Here is a 21,235-nt window from a genome sequence, read left to right on the forward strand (position 1 = left end):
ATTACAGACTTTTGTGAATAAACGGTTGTATTTCTGTCTGGACATTTTAAGATTTCAATCAGCTATTATTCTTCACCATAACATAACCACCCTCATCATCATCCTATCAGCGTGTCCACATCCTGTAGGTTTTCTGACACGTTCTTCCCAGTCACATTTTTCTTCTCTTCAGCCTCCACACGAGAAATATGCTCCAACACATACACAAGGTACACAATTTGGCCACAAGTATGTGGACACCCCTGCCCACAGTCTAGTTTTTCCTATTTTTGTCAATAGGGCCCTCAGTTCCAATTGAGAGAAATAATAATGCTATAGCATACAATGATATTTTAGACAATAGTGTGTGTTCACCTTTGTGGCAAAAGTTTGGGGAAGGCCCTTTCCTGTTTGAACCTGACAATGCTCCTGTGCACAAACCAGCGAGGTCCATAAAGAAATTATTTTCTAAGTTTGGTGTAGAAGGACTTTCCAGAAGAGTGAAGGCATATTAAAGGAATCATTAGATAATTTGGGAAATAAGCATATTCGCTCCCATGTGAGGGGGACCACTCTCATGTATGTCTATTAAATATGAAGCTACAACCAGGACATGGTTAGCTTAGCACCTAGTAGTGACTTCCTGGAGTTTTATCATGACTGTGAGGCTGCTAGGAAACCAGTGGAGAATACACAAAGCCACTACCCCAGTCCAAAAAAATAGTCCAGCACATAACCCCCCGTGAAACCATAACTTTTCTTTAACAACAGAGATATGACATGTTAATTAGTAAGTTTTAGAATTGTTGGTAGGTTGGTCTTTTTATGAACGTTTTTATGAAAGAGAGCCAGGCTAGCTGTCTACCCCTGCTTCCAGACTTTATGCTAAGCTAAGGTAACCGCCTGCTGGCTGTAGCTTCAGATTTAGCATACAGACACAAGAATGGTATCGATCTTCTCATCTAACTCTCAGTAAGAAAGCAAATCAGCAAAAAAACTAACTCAAGCTAATTGTTTCTTTAATGTCAATGGCTTTGGTATGAAATGTTCAACATTTGCATATGGGTGTAATGTTCAGGTGTTCCCATTCTTTGTTCATGTGTCCACATACTTGTGGCGATGTAGTGTATATACATGTCTATACTGGCCTATTGATGTGAACAAAATGGAAAAAAAGACAACTCTGTATATGCTACAATGAACTACTTCAACTGATAACGCACTCCCATTAATACAGTCACATGAATATGGCATTTACAATTTTATATAAAGTGGTATTTACAATATGGTCTTTACCATATTAATAGAAAGTTTGCATGGTTTCTGAAATAAATACACTTAACTGTAATATAAACACATTTTTTATAATTATATAATGTGGCTAGTATGCAAGAGTAACTTCTGTTCTGTTGCACTGATTTAGATTATATTGATTAACTTAAATGTGAAATGGTGTTCTGGTGGATTTAGCATGAAGACGAGCTGCTGACACGTATTCCAATGTTCCCAAGTCTTGCAAAATCAATTAGGCTGTTTGGTCGCAGTAAAGATCATTTCTGACATTGAACACAGAAGTCTTTTCCTCCCATAACTGATTTTCTGCAGCGTTAACAGCTGTTGCGAGGAATGTGTGTGGGACAAAATGATCAGGTGGAATGTGCATGATCTTTACATTGACATATTTTGCTCCTGGTATGCTGTTGACAAGCAAAAGTGAACAACAAATCTGGTCATGGAGCCATGAGGAGACAGCGTGACACACTATTAGTGCCAACGCTGATCCTGTTCTCCAGTATGATCAACAAAAAATGTGTCCTGATGTCCACAATGAGAGCACAACATTGAACAACAGATTAAACCCTCATTCACCATTGTATGACAAAAGTAGGTCCATTTTACTATTCACAGCTGCTCCTACTGGCGGGGACAGAGAGGGGAAGGATGTGCCTGGAGAGAAGGGGAAATCAGACGCAAGAAACTCTTAAGTAACATTTTAAAACTCTTGAAAAATCTTGAAACTACTGAACTTTTCACCTGTTCATTTTGTCACAATTCTCGTTCTGCGTCATGTCATCCGTCACATAATTTGCGCTTATTTCTGTGAGACTGTGACCATGACCTCATGACGGTTATAATTCGCTTATATCGAATCCTTGCCGTGCTAACTGGCTAGCTACAGCTAATGAAAATTGGTTGCATGTGTTCAGTTTCAGAAGAATTTTAAGTAAAAATCAACATTTTGGAATTTTCAACATTTGCTATTAAAAAAAGGAAAACACATACATGTTACTGAGTGCTTATGTTATTAACTACACATTGCCATGCCAACAGGACCCTGAATCATCTGATAAACATATGTTTCTGGAAACAGCTGTTGTAATAGATTTGACTAAAACTCTGACTAAGTGCTGAATCAGATTGTGATTTAAGATGTGTATCTTTAGTGAATACCAAGAGACACACTCAGAAATGTCCCTGCTTGCTTAAGAAATACTCAAAAGTGAAACTGTTGCAGTGGCATGCATTACTTCATGCCAAGAACTAAAGGCATTTAGAGGAAACTAGAACTGAAACGATCTGTTGATTAATCAATCAACATTTTTGACAACTGATTTATCATTTATGTCATTTTTAAACCAGGAAAAAAAGAAAAGAAATAAGGTTGCTGTTTGCTGATTTTCGTAGTCTTCAAGGATAGTAAATTTGTTTAAGTTTTGAGACTGTTGGTTGGCAAAAACAAGCAATCTGAATACATCAACTTAAACTCTGTCAAACTGTAACAGGCATTTTTCACTATTTATGAATTTAATCTACAGATCAATTGATAATGAAAATAACCATTAGTTGCAGCCCTATAGTGGAAACTATTGCCATTTATTCACAAGGTATCAGTCAATCTGGATCCTGTGGAGTAAATACAGTGAATAGAGTTACCAGAGTTAATAGAGCAAGTTTTAAAACTCATTCATCCATTGCTATTACAGATTTCTTATGTTTACACCAACTTCTAAGAGGATTAATACTCCCGAGTGTGGGGCAACCCTTGTCTAGGCACTTGCACACACACTTACATACCCACACATGCAAATTCTGAAATAATTAACTATGAATTAGTCCTCATTCTTGCCTTATTACTAGCAAGATGTCCTAAGTTTGGTAGATCTTTCCCATCTTTGACTGAATACTCAACCATCATAAGAACAGAAGTAAATGATGAACACACACAGTAACAGACACACTGATAGAAGGAGAGAAGGGGGTTTCATGGGGAAAATGTTCATATTTTATCCTGATGCCATGTCAGTGTTGGGTTTTTTTTACTTTCTGCCTCTAAAACATTGAATTCAGATCGACTAAATGGATTTCATTGCTGGGGGTCCTCTGGACGGGCGGGGACAATTAGGGAGTCAGGGGTGATTGGCCAGAGCTGGCTAGACTTGCCCTTAGACTGTACGGTGATTGGTCAGACCTCAACAGGTCCCGCCCACGGGTGGCGCCTTGAACCTGCTGTATGTTGAAGCGTTGCGTTCAACCAGTGTTGAGTTTAGAGGGTCTCTCTCTACCGGGGTGACAAGTCCGAGCACAGGAGCAACCGAGGGGAAGTAGCTGCCATTTGAAGAAAAACCCACACTTTTCATCGTTTCACCGCTGGATACGTTACTCGCCCTGGGGTTGGATTAACTTAAAACCACTCTTTTTTAGTTTTTATTTTTAATTTGCTTTAGAAAACACAAAAACTCACCGAAGACAATGGGATCCCAGGCAACCAAAGGAGATGTGGCCGCGGAGGCAAACGCTGCCGCCGCTGATGCCGCAGCTGTCAAAACCAACGGACAGGTACTTACACTCACGCCATTACTCGTTTTTTCAATGGAGTGGAAATTGATAAAAGTTTAATTTCTCGCGCGAAAACATTAGTTTAACAAATTTAGTCGACGCGGAATTGATAAAACTTAAATGTGAAGACGTTCTGGGCATGTCAGGTGGGGCTTTTAGCATCTCTGTCTCCTGCTGATGGGTTGGTCACAGAGCACCCCAAAAATAAAAAGAAATAAAATTAGCTAGCGTGTCGTTGTTATTGATCTCGGTTGACAAGTTAAGTTCAAGTTTAAAGCAGGTATGTGTTTATTTGACTGTGGTCTAACCCAAAATCCGCACAACGTGTCTGACAGTGCCAGGTTTAAGGGGGGAGGGGGGCAGCTAGAGCGCACGTAGGCAGTCTACTACTCCTCCCTTTTTAAAATATTGTCGTCTGGACACCTATTTTACAGGTTGGGACTTTCCAAAATTTGATATAAGTGAGACGAGTCACATTTAGTCATACGTGTGATACTTTAGGCCATTATTGGATCATGATGAATGTAAATTCATATTACACATTAATTACACGCATCAAGTGACAAAAAAATAGACTTTACTTTCGTATTAAGTGTATTAATCGAGCAATAAAAAATTTAGACTAGTTATTTGTGTTAAAAAATAACATCAGTTGGAAGTGTTTTCATTCTTCCATCGATGAGCTCCAGTCTTTGTTGAGCCGATGTCTGTCTGGTACCTCGGGCGGTCTGTGAGGCGCTACCGCCGCCTGTCGCCTGATTAGAGTACTGCAAGGCGTCGCCTCGGAGTCGGGCGACACGGTGGTTAATTGATGAGCACGACGATGCTCTGAAAAGAAATGAGAAATGCATGTCTCAAAGCGGTCCCCTTTGTATTTTGTGCCGAGGTTTCCTAATATAAACATGATTGTCTGTGTCAGAAGGTGACGCTTTAGGAACAAATGACGTATTTTGTGACAACCTTTTTTCAGGAGAATGGACATGTGAAAACCAATGGCGATGTCTCCACAAAGCCTGATGGGGACGCTGCCGCCACCAATGGCTCAGCTGAGGCAGCCAAGGAGACCGAAGCCGGCGCAGGAGGCGACGCTATTGAGCCGGCGCCCGCTGCAGACGGAGAGGCAGCCAAACCTGAAGGCGAGGCTGCAGCTAAGGAGACCCCCAAAAAGAAGAAGAAGAAGTTCTCCCTGAAGAAGTCCTTCAACTTCAAACTGAATCTGAAGAAGAGCAAGAAGAGCGAGGCTGTCAAAGAGGAAGCGGCTGCGGCTGCGGCCACCCCCGCTGAGGAGAAGCCCGCCGAGAACGGGGCTGCCGCTCCTGCGGAGGAGAAGAAGGAGAAGGAGGAGGAGGCCAAGGAGGTGAAGGAGGAGGCTGCCGCTGCGGCCGAGGCCCCAAAGGCAGAGGAAGGCCCTGCTAAAGAGGAGGCCCCCAAGGAGGAGGCCAAGGAGGCAGCTGCTCCGGCCCCTGAGGCCACAAAACCAACAGAGGAGAGCAGCTCGACCCCCGCTCCTCTCTGAAAAGAAAGAGTGATTGTACGTTTAGCTCACAATGAACTGGGTGAACTGTTTTTCAAGAGAGAGAGAGAAAATTTAAGAGTATATATATATATTTATATATATGTGTGTATATGTATACATATGTATATGGATATATGTATATGTAAATATATACACATGTATGTGAGAGACTCCTTTGACGTGCCACTTTTCGTCATGATAACAAGATGACAGACTAGATTCACTAGATCACTTCCCTGGTTACTGCTCGACATCTGGACCCGGACTGAGTTTTAGGCTGTGGGTTGGTCACTATGTGGAAAATGGATTTTAATGGCTAGAGCACGAGCTGATGGCACCATGAAGTATAGACGGATGGAGGATGGATGGAGAAGGATGGAGTCAAAGCATCTTTTCCCTAAAAATCTGCAGATAAAGATGCCTCCTTGCTGAAGGAATGAAGCTACATATGATATTAGGACACCACCACCACTTGAAATGACTGTTGAATAGTGAAAAAAAAAATGAAATCAGAAAATTAAAGAGACTCGCCAACTTTTTACATTCCTATATTTTAACCCAAATTTGAAGTATTTTGTGGTGTATTATAGAGAACCATCTTAAAGATTCAGAGAAGCTATTACTTGTTTGTTTAAAGAAAAAAAAATAGACAATTTTGATTTTTACCTTACTATGAAAAAAGAACACTTAAGCTTGCTATCTTCACTGTTGCGGTTTGATATGAAGCAGAGTTGTTTATCTGTCGTGTGTGAGCCTGAATCTGCTTTGTCTCTGTAAATACATTGGATTGATTTCTGTTCTTTATTTTGCTAATGTTGACAGATGTTACTGGTTTTATTGTAAAGTTGATAATGGTAAATAAATGTTGGTTACCTGCCCGTTTATGTGTCTTTACGGTTATTGACGTCATGCATTACATTTGTTACTACAAAGTAGTATAATGACAGGGTCCGGAGCCTGTTTGTCACATTACAAGTTTTTATAGCACTGTAGTATCAACTCACACCCATTGGCCGTAGTCTAGTAGCAGCAAAGTACGGCCTTCATTTCAAGGCTGATGCTTCATTGACTCTGACATTTTACATTGTTTTGGTGTCTGCATTTTAGACAAATGAAAGCATAAAGAGAAAAAAAACTTTGGAGCAGCTACACCATTTCCTTCCATATTTGGCCTCGAACCCAATTTAAAGTAAGTCATTTTTGAAAGATTAAATAACACATTCCTCCTTTTACAAATTAAAGGTTGGATTCATAAGTAATAAAATACGCCCATTCTCGGTTCAACAGGGTTTTACTGCTACAGTCTGACTTGGTCTGGTATGACCAGTAGCTTATGGTGGCCAATGTTAGCAAACTTTAGCTGGATTTTGCTATGTAAGTAATGTTACTGAGGTCAGTTTTCAACTTGTGGTACTGTACACTACATTTTACCATTTACCATTATCTCATAATTGCCACCTGTGGCTACAGTGGCTGTTATTCAGCACAAGTTACATAGTTTTGCTTTAATACGCCCGCCATTTTCACAGAGAAACGTCCTTTTTCTACAGATGTGACATTAGTAAATAATTGAACCCCAGGTGGTTACAGCACATGGTAAGAAACCTGTACATTACCGTGGGGGTAATAAGGTTTATTAGTGCTATATTTCATATATTTATATCAGTTGCAACCCAGAAAATCTGAATAGGCCAAACTTTGACACCAATAAAGATTTATTCTACTCATTCATGTAATTATTAGCCATTACTGGATTGGCAATCTGGCCGGCCCAGCTTCAAACATAACAATGATTCACCACTGACTATAAAAGCAAAAGCCCAGCATTTTCATTGATATGAGATTAGGTCAAATTATTCCGTGTGGCGCTCCCTCAACATGTCACATGAGTCATTCTGTGATTCTCTATGGAACAAGAAACACACATTTTTTTAGCTGATTGGTTTGGAGATAATTGAACACACCAACACTACCATGTTAGCTCCAATGACCCCTGGCCCTCTATTAGTCTTATTGGCCCTGAGATCAGCTCCATCACCCCTGCACCCCCCTCTCCCTCCTCCCTCTCACATCTACAGCATTCCTTCCATTTGAAGGAGGCGAGTGGCCTCCTAGACATGGCTAACTGAACACAGCAGTCCTGCTTTGGGCGAACTGACCTAGTTCACATGGTGATATGATGAGTTGTAATGAATTGTAAATTATTTAAACAAAGCTGTGGCTCTACACTGTTACAGCTCAGATGATTTGTTAACCTGAAACAGTAGATTTAGTTTTATAGGAGAAAATCATCACAACTCGCACCTAAATTGTGTAAATCTTCCACTTGTCTTTACACTGGCAGCAGGTACAGTAAGCTGTAAATTATTAATGGAGTTAACCTTTCCAGTGTTTTGTTTATTCAATATATCGCTGTTTGTTTGTTTTTTTGCACTGCACCCGATACATGAGATTCTGTGACTGATTCTCATTCAGCAATGACAGCGTCTGCAGAGATTTGGACATTACAGTCAAACACAAGTGAGCCTACACTGTCACCTGGTGGCCGTTATGTGGAATGCCACAAAGCTGATCACCTATTGTCTGCTTTCCCAATCTGTTCCAGTACTTTTTAAGAGAGCTGGAATGATTGCTAAGACTGCATCAATATGCATAGCCAGTCACATTGCACGCTACAGTATAAAACAGGACAGTGAGTGCTTTTAGAAAAATGTACATTTTGCATTTCATGAATTGAAAGCAAATTATGTTTATAGCTGCGTTTTGAAATGTACAGAAATTGTCAAGAACATTATTTGCAACATTTTAATGGCCAAAATACATTTACACCTTTATTAGATCATTACATCTGCTTGCAAATGTTATTTTATTCTATTTTAAGGTGCTTTCTTAACATCTGGCCAGGGACAACTTATTTACAGTTATTTTTCTTCTGTTGATCAATGGGAACTACCCCTGTCAAATAAGTGAATGAAATAAAATAATGCAGAAATATGTTGTCAAAAAAAAACATACAGAAACGAAATGTGGTAGTTCCCGTTTTTAAAGGTGGTGGACATGGCTTCTTGTTGTCTTGTTCTTGTTATAGATGAAACAATGGAGGCAATAGGCATACGCATATGTAGTTAGGCATGTTAAAGATTTCAGACACCGAGATCCAAGCTTATACTTAAATAAAACTAGATCACTAAACCATCGATAAATGGAGAGGGAACCCTGCTAAACTCACTATATTAACATTTAAAGGCTGACATAAAGGTTTGTGACATAAATTATTTATTGAAGACACTGCAAGCAGTATTAAACTGGGGCAGGCTACTGATTTTAAGTAATCACCAAATCAATAATAAAATAAAATAATGGTGTTACTGGCATAGCGTGGTTTAAGGGTGAATAACCTGTGGAAGTGGGGTCATCTATTTTGAAGCACTTTGCTTTTATACCCATGTCCTTTTATGTCCCTATCCCCACTTGAGCGTCGTTCTTGAGCACAATCAAATGGGCATGACCCTGAACCCTAGTGACGTATGACCTCCCTGCAGACGGGGGCAAGATAAAAGAAGTTGCACTTGTATGTTATCAACTGATTGTCTGATTATCACTTACTGGACATAGCAAATTATCTAAAGCTATTTCACTCACCTCTACATCACTGAATTGCACACAAAACACTTGTGCTGTTTGCTCTATACCAGTCTAGACTCTGTCTGGTTGTGGCTGCAAAACCTCGGCGGTCCTCGGTTTGTAATACCGGCGCCTCCCAGTCGGGCGGTCGAGCATCTGTGATTGGTTGACAAGAGCTCAACGCGAGTTCCCCGGTGCAAGAGAGGAACCGGTGGGTACGAAGCATTGAGTGGGGTAATTGGTGTAAAATGGCGCTGTCTCAAGGAACAAAGAAAAAAGTTTGCTATTACTATGACGGTAAATATCCAACGTGTGCACCTCAGTTTACCAATAATTGAAGTGGCATTGAAGGCATGTAATGTTAGATGTTTAGGAAATTGTACATGTATTTTTAAGTGTGCCGTACGACCAAGCTAGCTAGCCGGTGTAGCGTGCTTAGGGTTAGCTTGCTCGATTGGCTAACTAGCCTGTTTTAGCTACATTCTTCTTACATTCAGCTAGCTGTTAGCTTGAAACTGCATGCATAATCTCATCCGGTGTTCCTCTCACTTTCAAGTTATCCAATAGCCAGACCAATTCCCTCGATTTAATAAAATATTTTATGGGATTGTGATTTGTGCATGTGAGGTAACTTGGTCATTCTGGGAACATAGAGGAGCCATGAAGCTAACCGGTGCTAATCACATCAGTGTTCCCCCAACTTGATATCAACTTCCGAGAAGTGGGGACTGATGCACCTCTTGCCAGTTTGATTATTTAGGGAAAACTTTTCGTGCAAATAAGTGCCGTTGAGTTATACTGCCTTTCCTTTTTCACTTGTAAGAAAATGTAAGTGTAGAAATTACAAGTTGGATGAGCTACCTAAACGCTTGTATTAAATTTGTTTTTTGTCGGGTGTTCTAATGTCACTTTTTTTGTCATTGTATTTATAAATATAACCAAATCCAACACCTACTGAAACGAAAGGTCACCCAATCCTGTGTCATATGTTGACAAACAGGTCAGGTAGCATATGAATAACTAAAGCTCAGATTTTATTATCGGGTCATGTTAGTGTCCACAGTGTAATGTGCAGCTGAATATTGTGTGACTAACAGTGTCAAAACGCTGCAACAAAAACTGCTTGGCAGATTGAGGACTGGTTCATCCTTTTTCATAAAACTGTCAAACTTCAGTTACTTAAAGGTATTGGCAGATAAGCAGGGCACATTTTTGAATGGAGTTTGGCAGGAAATTGTCTTCACACTGGAGAGCCAAAATGCATCGTGGCAGCAGGTTTTCAAGCAAATTTCGTAATGTGAACTTGATTGGATAATCTTTTCTTTCCAAGGGGATGTGGGGAACTACTACTATGGCCAGGGCCATCCCATGAAACCTCACAGGATCCGCATGACACACAACCTCCTTCTCAACTATGGACTGTACAGGAAAATGGAGATCTATGTGAGTTATATCACGCCACTCAAACCCCCAACACTCAGACCCATACATCCATTGCATGTGTCATTATGCTTCCTCGAGAAAATTGCACCATAATCTTTAAAGCTAGAGTCTTAAGCCAATCCACTGGACTGTGATCATTGTGCTCCACAACTCACAAAATAGCCGCTTAATTGACAAAGGTAATGGACAGGGTGGTGTGAGGGAATTTTGCAGAATTTAAAACAAAAATGTGAGTAATGGTACACATATTCATCATGAACCAACAGCCGAGGTCTGTCTGTGACATGTTTCAGTTTGATACAGCCCTGTGGTCTAATAAGTACAGTCTTATTAGTAATGCAATGTAAACACAGTCTACATCTTGGCATGTGTGGAACATACATTTAAAGTGTGAGTTCCAACTAGAAAGTGTTGACAGTTAGTTGACTGAGAAGATGTGTTGTAATTGTAGATAGATTCTGACTGTGATATAGGTATTTTTCATATTTGGTTGGCTATCTTAGACGAGAGTTACCAATTCCAGACTGTAAGCATGGCATGTAAATTGTGGTCTTAAAATTGGATAAACCCAATGACTACTGAAGTGAAGCGTCAGCTGTCACTTTTTTCCTCATTACCTTTCTGCCTGTTTCCAGAGACCACACAAAGCCAGTGGTGAAGAGATGACAAAATACCACAGTGATGACTACATTAAGTTCCTGAGGTCCATCCGACCAGACAACATGTCTGAGTATAGCAAACAAATGCAGAGATGTGAGTGTCCGCTTTTCTTCCAATAGATGCTGAAGTATTCTTACTGTCCACATGTGTTAAATCCTTTTGTCTTGTTCTTTTTCTCAGTCAATGTCGGAGAGGACTGTCCAGTGTTTGATGGTCTGTTTGAGTTTTGCCAGCTCTCAACAGGTGGATCTGTCGGTATGTTATTCCAACCACACTTCCCATAATCCTTCAGTTGCACCAGTGTCATACAGGAGTGACATTTATGACATCTGAAGTATAGGCCTCAATTTAGTATAGTTAACCCTGGCCTGAAAAGTGGTTTTGAAACGCATCTTACATTTGGATTAGTTACTTTTTGAAACAAGTTAAACAAGAGTAATTTTAACCACCTGTGGTAGTCCTTACTGGGGAGGACATGTACACACAGCACTGTCCAGGGGGTGCTCAGAAAAGCTGTAATGGATTACAAAATGCCCATAATAATAATCTCAGGCATAACATACAAATGGACAAACTATCTTCACTGCACATTTATAAATGTTAAAACAAATGACCTCAGTTGGATCAACACACCAAAGTCCATTAAGCTCATGTTATATCCTCTAGCTGGGGCATTGAAGCTGAACAAGCAGCAGACAGACATCGCCATCAACTGGGCCGGCGGACTCCACCACGCCAAGAAGTCTGAGGCCTCTGGTTTCTGCTACGTCAACGACATCGTCCTGGCCATCCTCGAGCTGCTCAAGTAAGCTGCTGCCTCCTTTTTGTATTTAACCATCCTGCCTTTCCACCCATCTGTCAGGTTTGAGTTCTTTTGGGCCCCAAAAGAAATCTGGCACGTACAGTTTAGATATGGATTAGCTGGATTACATTTACACCTGCCATGGAGCATAATGTCTGATGCACACAATCAAACAATTCGTCTTTCCATGCCAAACATTAGATTGCAGTGTTAATGCCTTTTTAAAGATGACATTTAGCGACTTGTTATGCTCACTTTCCATCCTTCAGTACTACCTTTTCAAAACAATTGAGCGACGTTTCTGTCTGAGCTTTTGGCCTGTTTGATTTGCATGGGTTTTAGACACACAACATTTTCACTTTGCTGTTAAGGTGGCCGAATACACTTTGGTCCACTTTTGGAGTTTGTTTGGATGAGTGGATATTAAATGCGTCAGGGCTACTTATATACCAGAATTAGATTCCTTTTACCCATTTTAATGCTTTGTTGAATAAAAGCAGACTCTGAGTTGTCTTGTGAAAGTGCTCACTACAGCAAATTAACCTTCAAGCCATATCATCTTGTGGCGGTGGTCTGTTTTCTACCCTGATAAATATTTCGTGTCCATGTTATTTGTCTGTCACGTAACTTGAATGCCTCTTAAGATGTCATTAACTGAATTCTCTCTCCTCTCTAGGTACCACCAGAGGGTGTTATACATAGACATTGACATCCACCACGGTGATGGAGTGGAGGAGGCCTTCTACACCACAGACAGGGTCATGACTGTTTCTTTCCACAAGTATGGGGAATATTTCCCTGGTACTGGAGACCTGAGGGTTAGTTTGTTTGTTCTAATTTTCCTTCTAAGATCGTCTGCGTATCTTGTGCGTATGTGGACAATAATTTGATGATATTCTCAATGTGTGCAGGACATCGGAGCTGGAAAGGGCAAATACTATGCAGTAAACTACCCGCTTAGAGACGGTATTGATGATGAGTCCTATGAAGCCATCTTCAAACCTGTAAGTCTGCTTTTATTTAGGTACTATTTAATCACCAATCAGACCCTTTCTCTGAGCAAGGTTGTTAATGTGTGTGTGTGTGTGTGTGTGTGTGTGTGTGTGTGTGTGTGTGTGTGTGTGTGTTTGTTAGATCATGGCTAAAGTCATGGAGATGTATCAGCCAAGTGCTGTTGTACTGCAGTGTGGAGCTGATTCTCTTTCTGGAGACAGACTGGGCTGCTTCAACCTGACCATCAAAGGTATAAACACAATTCACTCCCAAGAAAATACTCAAAAGTGCTTTTGTACAGGAGAATTTAATGTGTGTGTGTGTGTGTGTGTTCTTCTAGGCCATGCCAAATGTGTCGAGTACATCAAAAGTTTCAACCTGCCCCTGCTGATGCTGGGTGGTGGAGGCTACACCATTCGCAACGTGGCCCGTTGCTGGACCTACGAAACCGCCGTGGCCTTGGACTGCTCCATCCCCAACGAGCTGCCCTACAATGATTACTTTGAGTACTTTGGGCCCGACTTCAAGCTGCACATCAGCCCGTCCAATATGACCAACCAGAACACCAACGAATACCTGGAGAAGATCAAGCAGCGTCTGTTTGAAAACCTCCGTATGCTACCTCACGCCCCTGGTGTCCAGATGCAGGCGATCCCAGAGGACGCTCCTCACCCGGACAGCGGAGACGAGGATGAGGAGGACCCCGACAAACGCGTCTCTAGTAAAAGACCTCTACAGGCATATATTTAGACGGGTTCATAGGAAATGGTCCCGTACATAGACATACATGTAATATATCTGAGTTTGAAGGATGGGAGGATGTACGTTATGCTTAAGCTCCAGTCTGTGTTTGCTGTTAAAGGTATTTTAATGAACCAGGCCTTTGTCGACGATGTGTGTTCTGTGTTTCAGTCCGAGCCCACGACAAGAGGATAGCCTGTGAGGAGGAGTTTTCTGACTCTGAGGATGAGGCTGAGGGGCAGGGAGGAGGCCGCAGGAACGCAGCCAACCACAAGAAGGCCAAACGAGTGAAGAAGGAGGAAGAGAAGGAAGGAGAGGAAAAGAAAGGTAAGACTTATTCACAAGTCCAGTTGGTATTTGTAGATGAGCAAACATTGTAATAATCACTCTTGTTTTTTTGCTTCATAGAAGTGAAAGAGGAGGAGAAGGAGGAAGAGAAGATGGACACATCAGGGTAAGAGAATTGAACCGGGTATAGTGAAAACTTGTGGATAGAAACAGTTTTTCAAGTCCATCTTGTGCTGTGGTTCTCAGTGTGCACCACTGCAATGAACATGAACTATTGAATAAATGTAAGTGTAAAGTTTTACTTGGAGCTTAGAGCCACTTAATTTTGATTACTTGATTCACAACATAAACTTCACATGCAGAAGCCATGGAAACAGCAGCTGCGCTACGTTCAGTACAGTTTTATCACATAAAGTATAACACTGGAAATTTCACGCTCAGCAGAAAGCTATCCTTCCAAGATGTGACACATTCCACATATAGTGGTTGCAATGTCCCCAGTTCGATTCCAGCCGGGGCCCTTTGCTGCATGTTTCAGCTTAGAGGTAAAATGTAACTCTTCAGTCGTGGGCTTCATTCTCTTCAGATTGTAGGTGTTATCCTCAACTATATTAGTGCACAACACAAAACTGACAATTAAACTTCTTAGGCAAACTGTAAATTTAGGCATTGTGTATTTTGGGTGGAATCAAGGTGTCAGGTTGCATGAGCAGAAAGCTTGTTTGTCAAAAAATTCTCCTTGTGGCACAACTCCCGGCCCCCTTTGCTGGCCCCCTTGCCTTTGTGTGGTGGGAATAAAACACTAATAAGAGACCTTATTATCTCATCTTATTAGAAGATATGATTTTATTAATGAAGAAGAGAGATAAGATGGTTACCACTGAGATGACATTTGTACATCACGACTCAATGGTCAAAGGATCATTGTGGGTCCTGTAAAACCCTCATGGTCAAAGCTGTTGTACAAAAAAGTAAAGAGAAGTTACCTATTTATTTTATTTTGTTGCTTAAACCCCTTAACTGTTTGTGTTTCAGACCAAAAGAAGATGTGAAGACAACTTGAAGTCTGGCACGTGGAGAAATGGATGGTTGTACTGTTGTCCTCAAGCCCCACTGAATCCTACTCTCCTGCTGCGACGATAGGACCCTTTTTGTATTCCTGTTTTATTATGTGTTCTTATGGGCAAACCTGGTTCACACTGTATTATTCACATTTGTTTCCAAGCTCAGTGAAGTGCCAGTTGAGTGGGCGTTGCAGAGCCACAGCTGCCTATCGTGATCATCAATTTAGCATGAATTTCCCTTTCCCTTTGTGTGTGTGGAGTGTAAACCCCACCCAACTGGAGCTCCATGTAGTATAAAACAAATGCTATAAATCTTTCTCAGCTGTTGAGAGAACCAGGTCTGCTTTTAATGTGAAGAAAACCACCCAAGTTATTACTGTTCCTATCATGGCGTTTCAGATTTAAACAAGTTTGTGGGGCTCACGCTGAAATACCTACGGAGATGTAGATGATTTATAAGTCTAGTACTCACATGCAAAAAAGGCTTTTCTGTTAGTTTTTAAACATCTATTTATGACACTGTTAGAATAACCAGTATTTGGCAAACTGTTGTTTGGCTTGCTGTGTTAATTTATCAGTGAACGCATGTTTAGAATGATCTCGCCTTTAGCATGTACATGTTACTCCCTTTGCCCAGACAGGCCCAGATCTCTCCTCACTAAGTTATTTTAAATCATGAATACACAGTCAGTCCCTTGAGCCCCATCTTCCTATGAATATCTGGTCAGTGTTTCTCGCCCTTATATTTCTCATTGTATTGTTTGTATGTTAGTATGAATGCATGTGAACTTCTCCAGAGGCTTATGTTGGGAAGTGAGTGACTCGTTTTAGATATTTTGTACCATTATACATAAAGGTGGAGTGAGCTGGTAAAATTGTGAAATGTGCATTATCCTAACTTTGTTATAAAAAATAAAGAAAACTTATCCACATTTTCCTCCTGAGGTCATCATTTATACACACTGAACAGATAAAACTGAAATGCTTGTACAATTATTCCATTTGTAAAACTATACCTCTGAAATTTAATGGTTTACGATTGTCCAACAGGTGTTTTCAGAGGGCTAGTTTAGGGTGTTTTGGTATTGAATTGCATTATACTTATACTAAATTTTTGTCGCCTTGTATATAAATTGGAGTGGACAGAATACCAAACAATTTGCAATACACTACAACGAACTATGGCTAAACTTAATCTTACCATCACAAAAGTAGTTTGAAAGCTTTTGTTTTAGATTGCATTACATTGTATATGGTTTCTATTTTTTATTTCTGGTAAGTGTATATGTTGTCACACTTAATTATCAAATGTTGAATCATGAGTAGGAGTTGCATAGATCACACAGACATGAATTGAATAAGTAATTTTATGGTGACTTGTGGTGGAATGGCTTACAACAGAAAATATATCAATAACTCAAATTCCACTCATTCGTAGAATCAGATTAAATAGACTCGGGAATCAGGCAGCGTGGGTTTTAAAGTCCAGTCACGATAGCTTTGCAGATCCAGGGTATAAAAATTGCTTCTGATCCCACCAAGACAGTTTCCAAGTGATGTTAGAAAAATGACTTTAAAAAACACCACACTCATCACTGAGATGCTTTCCTTTATTTGAAGTAATCTGTGAGGAGTATTCGGGCCAAATTTAATCACTGGCAGCAGACCTCTGCAACTTTGACCCTGACTTCAGATCAGTTCAGATGAAGGGAAGGAGGCGAGGTGGTCAGACTGTAAATGCATGTTAGTCCGTTGTTCCTTCTTCCTGACTGGATTGAATGCGCCGTTGAAGCTGTGGGGTCGAGGAGCCTGACTGTTCATGCCTCCAGTTCAAAGTCAAAGTACTGTGGGTCAAAGTAATGAATTCTTACGTATCCATCTTCTCCTCCACTGCTGTAACTGTAGACAAACCACAGCACAAGAAAAATGTTAATAGTGATACCCACAAAGACATTTTGACCAGACTACCTTCATTTTAGGGCAGTGTATTTCTAAGTAAGGTCATCTCTTACCTCTTGCCATCAGGGTGGAATGCCACACAGTTGATGGGGCCAAAATGACCTTTGACCCTGCCAAACTCCTCTTCATAGGCAGCATGGAAGAACCTGTGGATAGAGAAGAAAGGTGGGTTACTACATGAACACTTAAAAACTTGACTCTTATTTACAAAAGTGATGTTATCTAATATGTCATTTGGTATCAAATAAGTGAACACAATTTGGTTTTAATTTAATGTGGGGGGGATGTTATCTTTCTTGACCTCTAATCAACCACAGCCATATTTTTCCTCACCTGGCCTCAAACTTGCCGATCCTGGTGGAGGTAGTAGTGACCTCCATGGCCTCCTGACCGCCTCCCATCACCACCTAAATCACACACACACACCATACACAAGTGTCAAAAGGTCAGTGATGAGATACAGTTTGCCTTTGACAATGCACTACATTGCAAACAAATTTGTACATGGTCATAGGATACACAGCCATTACTCGTTTTTATAGACATTACTGTGCGACTCTTCACTTACATGATCCATAATGGGGGAAATGGCAGCAGAGTTGACAGGTCTCTCTGTCTTGAAGGTCTTGATGTGGTCCAGAGAAGCGCAGTCAAACAGCTAAGAGGACACGCAGAAGACACCCAAACACAGTAACTCGGTATGATATCAAACAGCAGGCAAGTCAAGATAAAAATCACATTACAAATACATGGATTATGTATACACACCAAATAATTACTGGTGTCTGGTGTATACAAACAACGTTATACAACAAAAGTAGCAATTTGGTGATCCAAATATTCACAAGGGTTATGGTTGTGCCAAAGGGCCAGGAGAGTAGGCAGGGGTCTTACCTTGGCAGTGTTGTCCTTGGAGGCACTGATGAACATAGTGAGATCCACTGATGTCTGGATGTCATTGATCTGCTTGGTGTGCTCCTTGGCCTTCTTCAGGACATCTCCAGACTGTCCACAAATAACACAGTCACAACATTCAACTTTAGAGATTCTCAGTTACAAACATTTCTTCTCTTCAAGCTAAGCTACTGGATATATCTGTCTGAAATCTCACATTTATGCTTTGTATTCTTAATCACTGCAATATATTTAGACATATTTGCTGGAAAACTAAGAAAGTATTTCCCATTCTAGCATATTTATTGTTTTTGGCTCCATAACCAATATCAGATTTGTTTACTAGTATTAAGCCCTGCAGCCAGTGCCACATGAACACAGTTTTATTACATTCCCATATGTTCCCAGACAAACAGTGTGTGTCCAACCTTGGCGCTGAACTGGTTGAACTCTCCGTTCTCGTGGCCGGCAATGACAAACTCTCCCAGAGGTCCCCACACAGCACTGGTAATCTTGTGGTCACTGCAAGGTATCGACAGGTAGGGCTGGTTGTCCTCTGCAGAGAGAGAGAGCGGGAGAGACTCACTCATTGTACCACTGAGAGGAGCCATATTCCTGCTGATCAATATATTCTCTGACAGTGCAAATGTCAAAAAGGTTAATACATTTTGGCTCAGTTTGCATCAATAAATATCTAAGTATCTCTCCTAATGTTTTACAACAGAGCCACATTTGAGTTACTACTTAATAGCAACTAATAACATGAAGGGGAATATGGGCAATCATAGTTTTATAGTATATGACTTAACAGGTTTAACAAGGATGATATCAAAGTCATACAATGCATATTTATCAATCTAATTAAAGGTGGTAAAAGCTGGATGTGGCTGGCATGTTTCTTTAGTCTAGTCAACAACTTCCTGGTAAACGAATGAAAGTGGCAGCTGAATAAAAGAAGTCTTGTGTGGTATGTACCAATCTGCTGTGGATCCCTGAGGTCAAAGAAGTTCAGGAAGCACTGGTAACCCATCTGCTTGTCTGTGGAGAACATGATGATGTTGCCGCTGTAGTCGAAGCCGCACGTTCTGACAGCCGAGTTGGTGTTGAGCAGGGCCAGCTGTTTACCTGCGCAGCACAGAGGGACAGGGGTTAGTAGATGTAGGGCTGACAATATCAAACTACTGCTTGAACTTTCTGACACTGAAATCTATGCGTAGAAAAGTCTCATAACTAACTGACTGGAGAAATTGTGGAACACACGCACACACATCACTCTTAGACTGCAGCTTGTTTTTACCTACCGGTCTCACAGTCCCAAAGTCGACAGCTGTTGTCTGCTGATCCTGTTAATACGTTTTTAGTGTCCCCTGAGAGAGGACATGTTAAGGAGCCCAACATGTATGACACCAGCACAGCTACAGACACGTATCACATGAATAGAAGATCAAACGTTATACTTGTTTGAGATAAAACAACAGTGAGTGTATTTCTTGAAAAAGGATACAGTCACAGTCAACACACCACACAGCTCCTGTGTGCCCATTGTAGGTGCCAAGCCTCTCACCATTGACAGAGTACCACACGTTGGTTACCTACAGCGGGAGACATTACAACAGATAGTTTGTACCATACAAACCTGCATGTGGAATAATATAACGGCACGAGTCAGAGCATATCTTAATTACTATCAACTCACCGTGTCCTTAGCTACAGAGAAGAGCAGGTCTCCTTCTCTATTGTACTTGATTTGAGTTATGGACCTCTCATGGCCCTGGAGCAGGATGGGTTTCTGTGGAGAGGCGTGTACATCAGCATCTGGGCCATCTTACCGATTTAGAAAAGATTTCCACCGTCCACTTTTTATAATAAGGAAACATATTGGGGCTGTGGTCTGTGATGACAAACCAGCTGTTCACGTTAGGTTTACTTGATTATCTTTACATAAGGTACACCTGTCCAGTTCTGCCGGCTGTCAGGGACCGGTGAATCATCTTGCATCACTCATATCATTTAGCTAACAGTAGCTAACATTTATGTTAACGTTGGCTAATTTGAGAGCTAAGCTAACGTTAGCCAGGGTAGATATGCTAGCTAAACTGGAGCTAACAGTCTCAACATGAGAATGAGCATTATTCTGGGCAAGATATAACTCGTAGAATACGATCACTAAAGGATATACTAACCATTTTTCTCAGCTAAGTGTAGCCACTCGGTCCAGTTTTTTCACTACGCCTCCCGTGAAGAGAGAAAAGATGAACACTCGTGTTTCAGGCGCCGGAGCTGCGGCGGAAGAGGAATGTGACGTACTTCCTGCGTCAAAAGGCAAGATGGCGTCAGTGCGCCCTCTAACAGTAATACTCCTGTCTAGCATAGTATCTAGTACAGTAGAGTCAACATCCTTACCATACATTTTATAATAACGGTTTGATTAAGGTGTTTTATTGAGATTTTAAGAAGATATTAATGGATTAATTAATGGTTATAATATATTAGGGCATTTTAATGGGTTTTCTATGGCTTTATGGGTTTTTAAGGGGTAAATAAACCCTTGAACCAAAAATCACGCATTTTGCTTCTGTCAGAGAAATCCTACGCCAAATAAGAGGTAGCATCAAAGCCACTCTTTCATAGAAAATAGTTAGGCTATATAGGATAGGCTTTCTGCATACAAGACAGTCTGAACATCAGGCGTTTTTCCACATTTCAGCACCAATATTGGTCCATAAACATTAGAGAACGCAAAAGACACCGTTTGCGTGGCTTTAGTTGACAGATCTACAATTTCACATATATTACAAATTGAAATGTCCATACAAATAAAACGATTAAGACAGTCTGTAACAGGTTAATGAAGTATCCTGCCAAAACGTTAATAGGCCCAGTAAAGTTGTGTTTGTGGCTTACAGCTGTTTGTAGGATTCTTTCCTCTGTAGCCATCATACAGCAGCAGGCTCGCTATGAGCGTCTCCAAAGTGAATGTTGCTGTGCGCATTTACGCAAGTGGCACAACAGCTGTAACTTCCTTAATTATTTATAATTATTAAATATCCACGGACAAAGGGGTCGGTCACGATCTAACGGCAAATGACATTCAGTCAAATCATGTTACATAGCGGCCGTCCTCAGCTCCACCAGATCCGTCGCATTTTTTTTTTTTTTTTTTTTTTTTTTTTGTTAGTAAAAGTCCGGTCCGTTTACTTTGGAAAGTCTAAAATATTTTCCTGACCTGTCAAGTTTATCATTACGGGGATCTTTTTTTTTTTTTTAATTTTGCTGCTTAAATTCAAAGTCACAGTTCTTGCATTAGTGACATTATTGTGCCATGAATGCGTTCCCATATAGCCAACAGAGCGCGACTTCTCTCATCATTAAAGTAAATGACAAAATATGGCAACAGGTAGCAACAAGGACAACACATTTTATTGTACTACAAGT

The 21,235-nt window shown here is 40.8% G+C and overlaps 3 protein-coding genes across 3 annotated transcripts; 2 read left to right on the plus strand and 1 right to left on the minus strand.

Annotated features, from left to right (window-relative positions):
* Positions 1–3,507: 3,507 nt before the first annotated feature.
* Positions 3,508–6,214, plus strand: marcksl1b (MARCKS-like 1b). The gene is made up of 2 exons (XM_044172993.1): positions 3,508–3,816; positions 4,787–6,214. Exons 1-2 carry the CDS (start codon positions 3,730–3,732, stop codon positions 5,330–5,332), a joined length of 633 nt encoding a protein of 210 aa, XP_044028928.1. The 5' UTR covers positions 3,508–3,729; the 3' UTR covers positions 5,333–6,214.
* Positions 6,215–9,095: 2,881 nt separating this feature from the next.
* LOC122865060 (probable histone deacetylase 1-B) lies at positions 9,096–15,879 on the plus strand. The gene is made up of 12 exons (XM_044172999.1): positions 9,096–9,253; positions 10,287–10,399; positions 11,035–11,152; positions 11,240–11,314; positions 11,726–11,864; positions 12,538–12,679; positions 12,773–12,865; positions 12,996–13,104; positions 13,195–13,575; positions 13,767–13,922; positions 14,004–14,049; positions 14,919–15,879. The coding sequence occupies exons 1-12, from the start codon at positions 9,205–9,207 to the stop codon at positions 14,944–14,946; spliced, it is 1,449 nt and encodes a 482-aa protein (XP_044028934.1). The 5' UTR covers positions 9,096–9,204; the 3' UTR covers positions 14,947–15,879.
* Positions 15,880–16,296: 417 nt separating this feature from the next.
* eif3i (eukaryotic translation initiation factor 3, subunit I) lies at positions 16,297–20,128 on the minus strand. The gene is made up of 11 exons (XM_044173000.1): positions 19,984–20,128; positions 19,497–19,589; positions 19,305–19,392; positions 19,102–19,167; positions 18,776–18,925; positions 18,229–18,356; positions 17,801–17,911; positions 17,475–17,564; positions 17,240–17,313; positions 16,960–17,052; positions 16,297–16,846 (listed from the first exon to the last, which is right to left on the minus strand). Exons 1-11 carry the CDS (start codon positions 19,984–19,986, stop codon positions 16,765–16,767), a joined length of 978 nt encoding a protein of 325 aa, XP_044028935.1. The 5' UTR covers positions 19,987–20,128; the 3' UTR covers positions 16,297–16,764.
* Between the last annotated feature and the right edge of the window lie 1,107 nt (positions 20,129–21,235).

Source organism: Siniperca chuatsi, linkage group LG17 (genome assembly GCF_020085105.1).
Source record: "Siniperca chuatsi isolate FFG_IHB_CAS linkage group LG17, ASM2008510v1, whole genome shotgun sequence".
NCBI classification, from domain to species: domain Eukaryota; kingdom Metazoa; phylum Chordata; class Actinopteri; order Centrarchiformes; family Sinipercidae; genus Siniperca; species Siniperca chuatsi.

What these genes read in the sequence shown, in the direction of transcription:
- eif3i (XM_044173000.1), bottom strand. An exon ending in ACTTTGGGACTGTGAGACCG is followed by an intron (nt 18,926 to 19,101) that starts GTAGGTAAAAAC and finishes TGTGCTGCGCAG; the next exon opens with GTAAACAGCTGGCCCTGCTC. An exon ending in CCAAGGACAACACTGCCAAG is followed by an intron (nt 17,565 to 17,800) that starts GTAAGACCCCTG and finishes GTGTCCTCTTAG; the next exon opens with CTGTTTGACTGCGCTTCTCT.
- marcksl1b (XM_044172993.1), top strand. Translation starts at nt 3,730, where the DNA reads ATGGGATCCCAGGCAACCAAAGGAGATGTGGCCGCGGAGGCAAACGCT. An exon ending in CTGTCAAAACCAACGGACAG is followed by an intron (nt 3,817 to 4,786) that starts GTACTTACACTC and finishes ACCTTTTTTCAG; the next exon opens with GAGAATGGACATGTGAAAAC.
- LOC122865060 (XM_044172999.1), top strand. Translation starts at nt 9,205, where the DNA reads ATGGCGCTGTCTCAAGGAACAAAGAAAAAAGTTTGCTATTACTATGAC. An exon ending in CCCCGACAAACGCGTCTCTA is followed by an intron (nt 13,576 to 13,766) that starts GTAAAAGACCTC and finishes TCTGTGTTTCAG; the next exon opens with TCCGAGCCCACGACAAGAGG. An exon ending in GGAAGGAGAGGAAAAGAAAG is followed by an intron (nt 13,923 to 14,003) that starts GTAAGACTTATT and finishes TTTGCTTCATAG; the next exon opens with AAGTGAAAGAGGAGGAGAAG.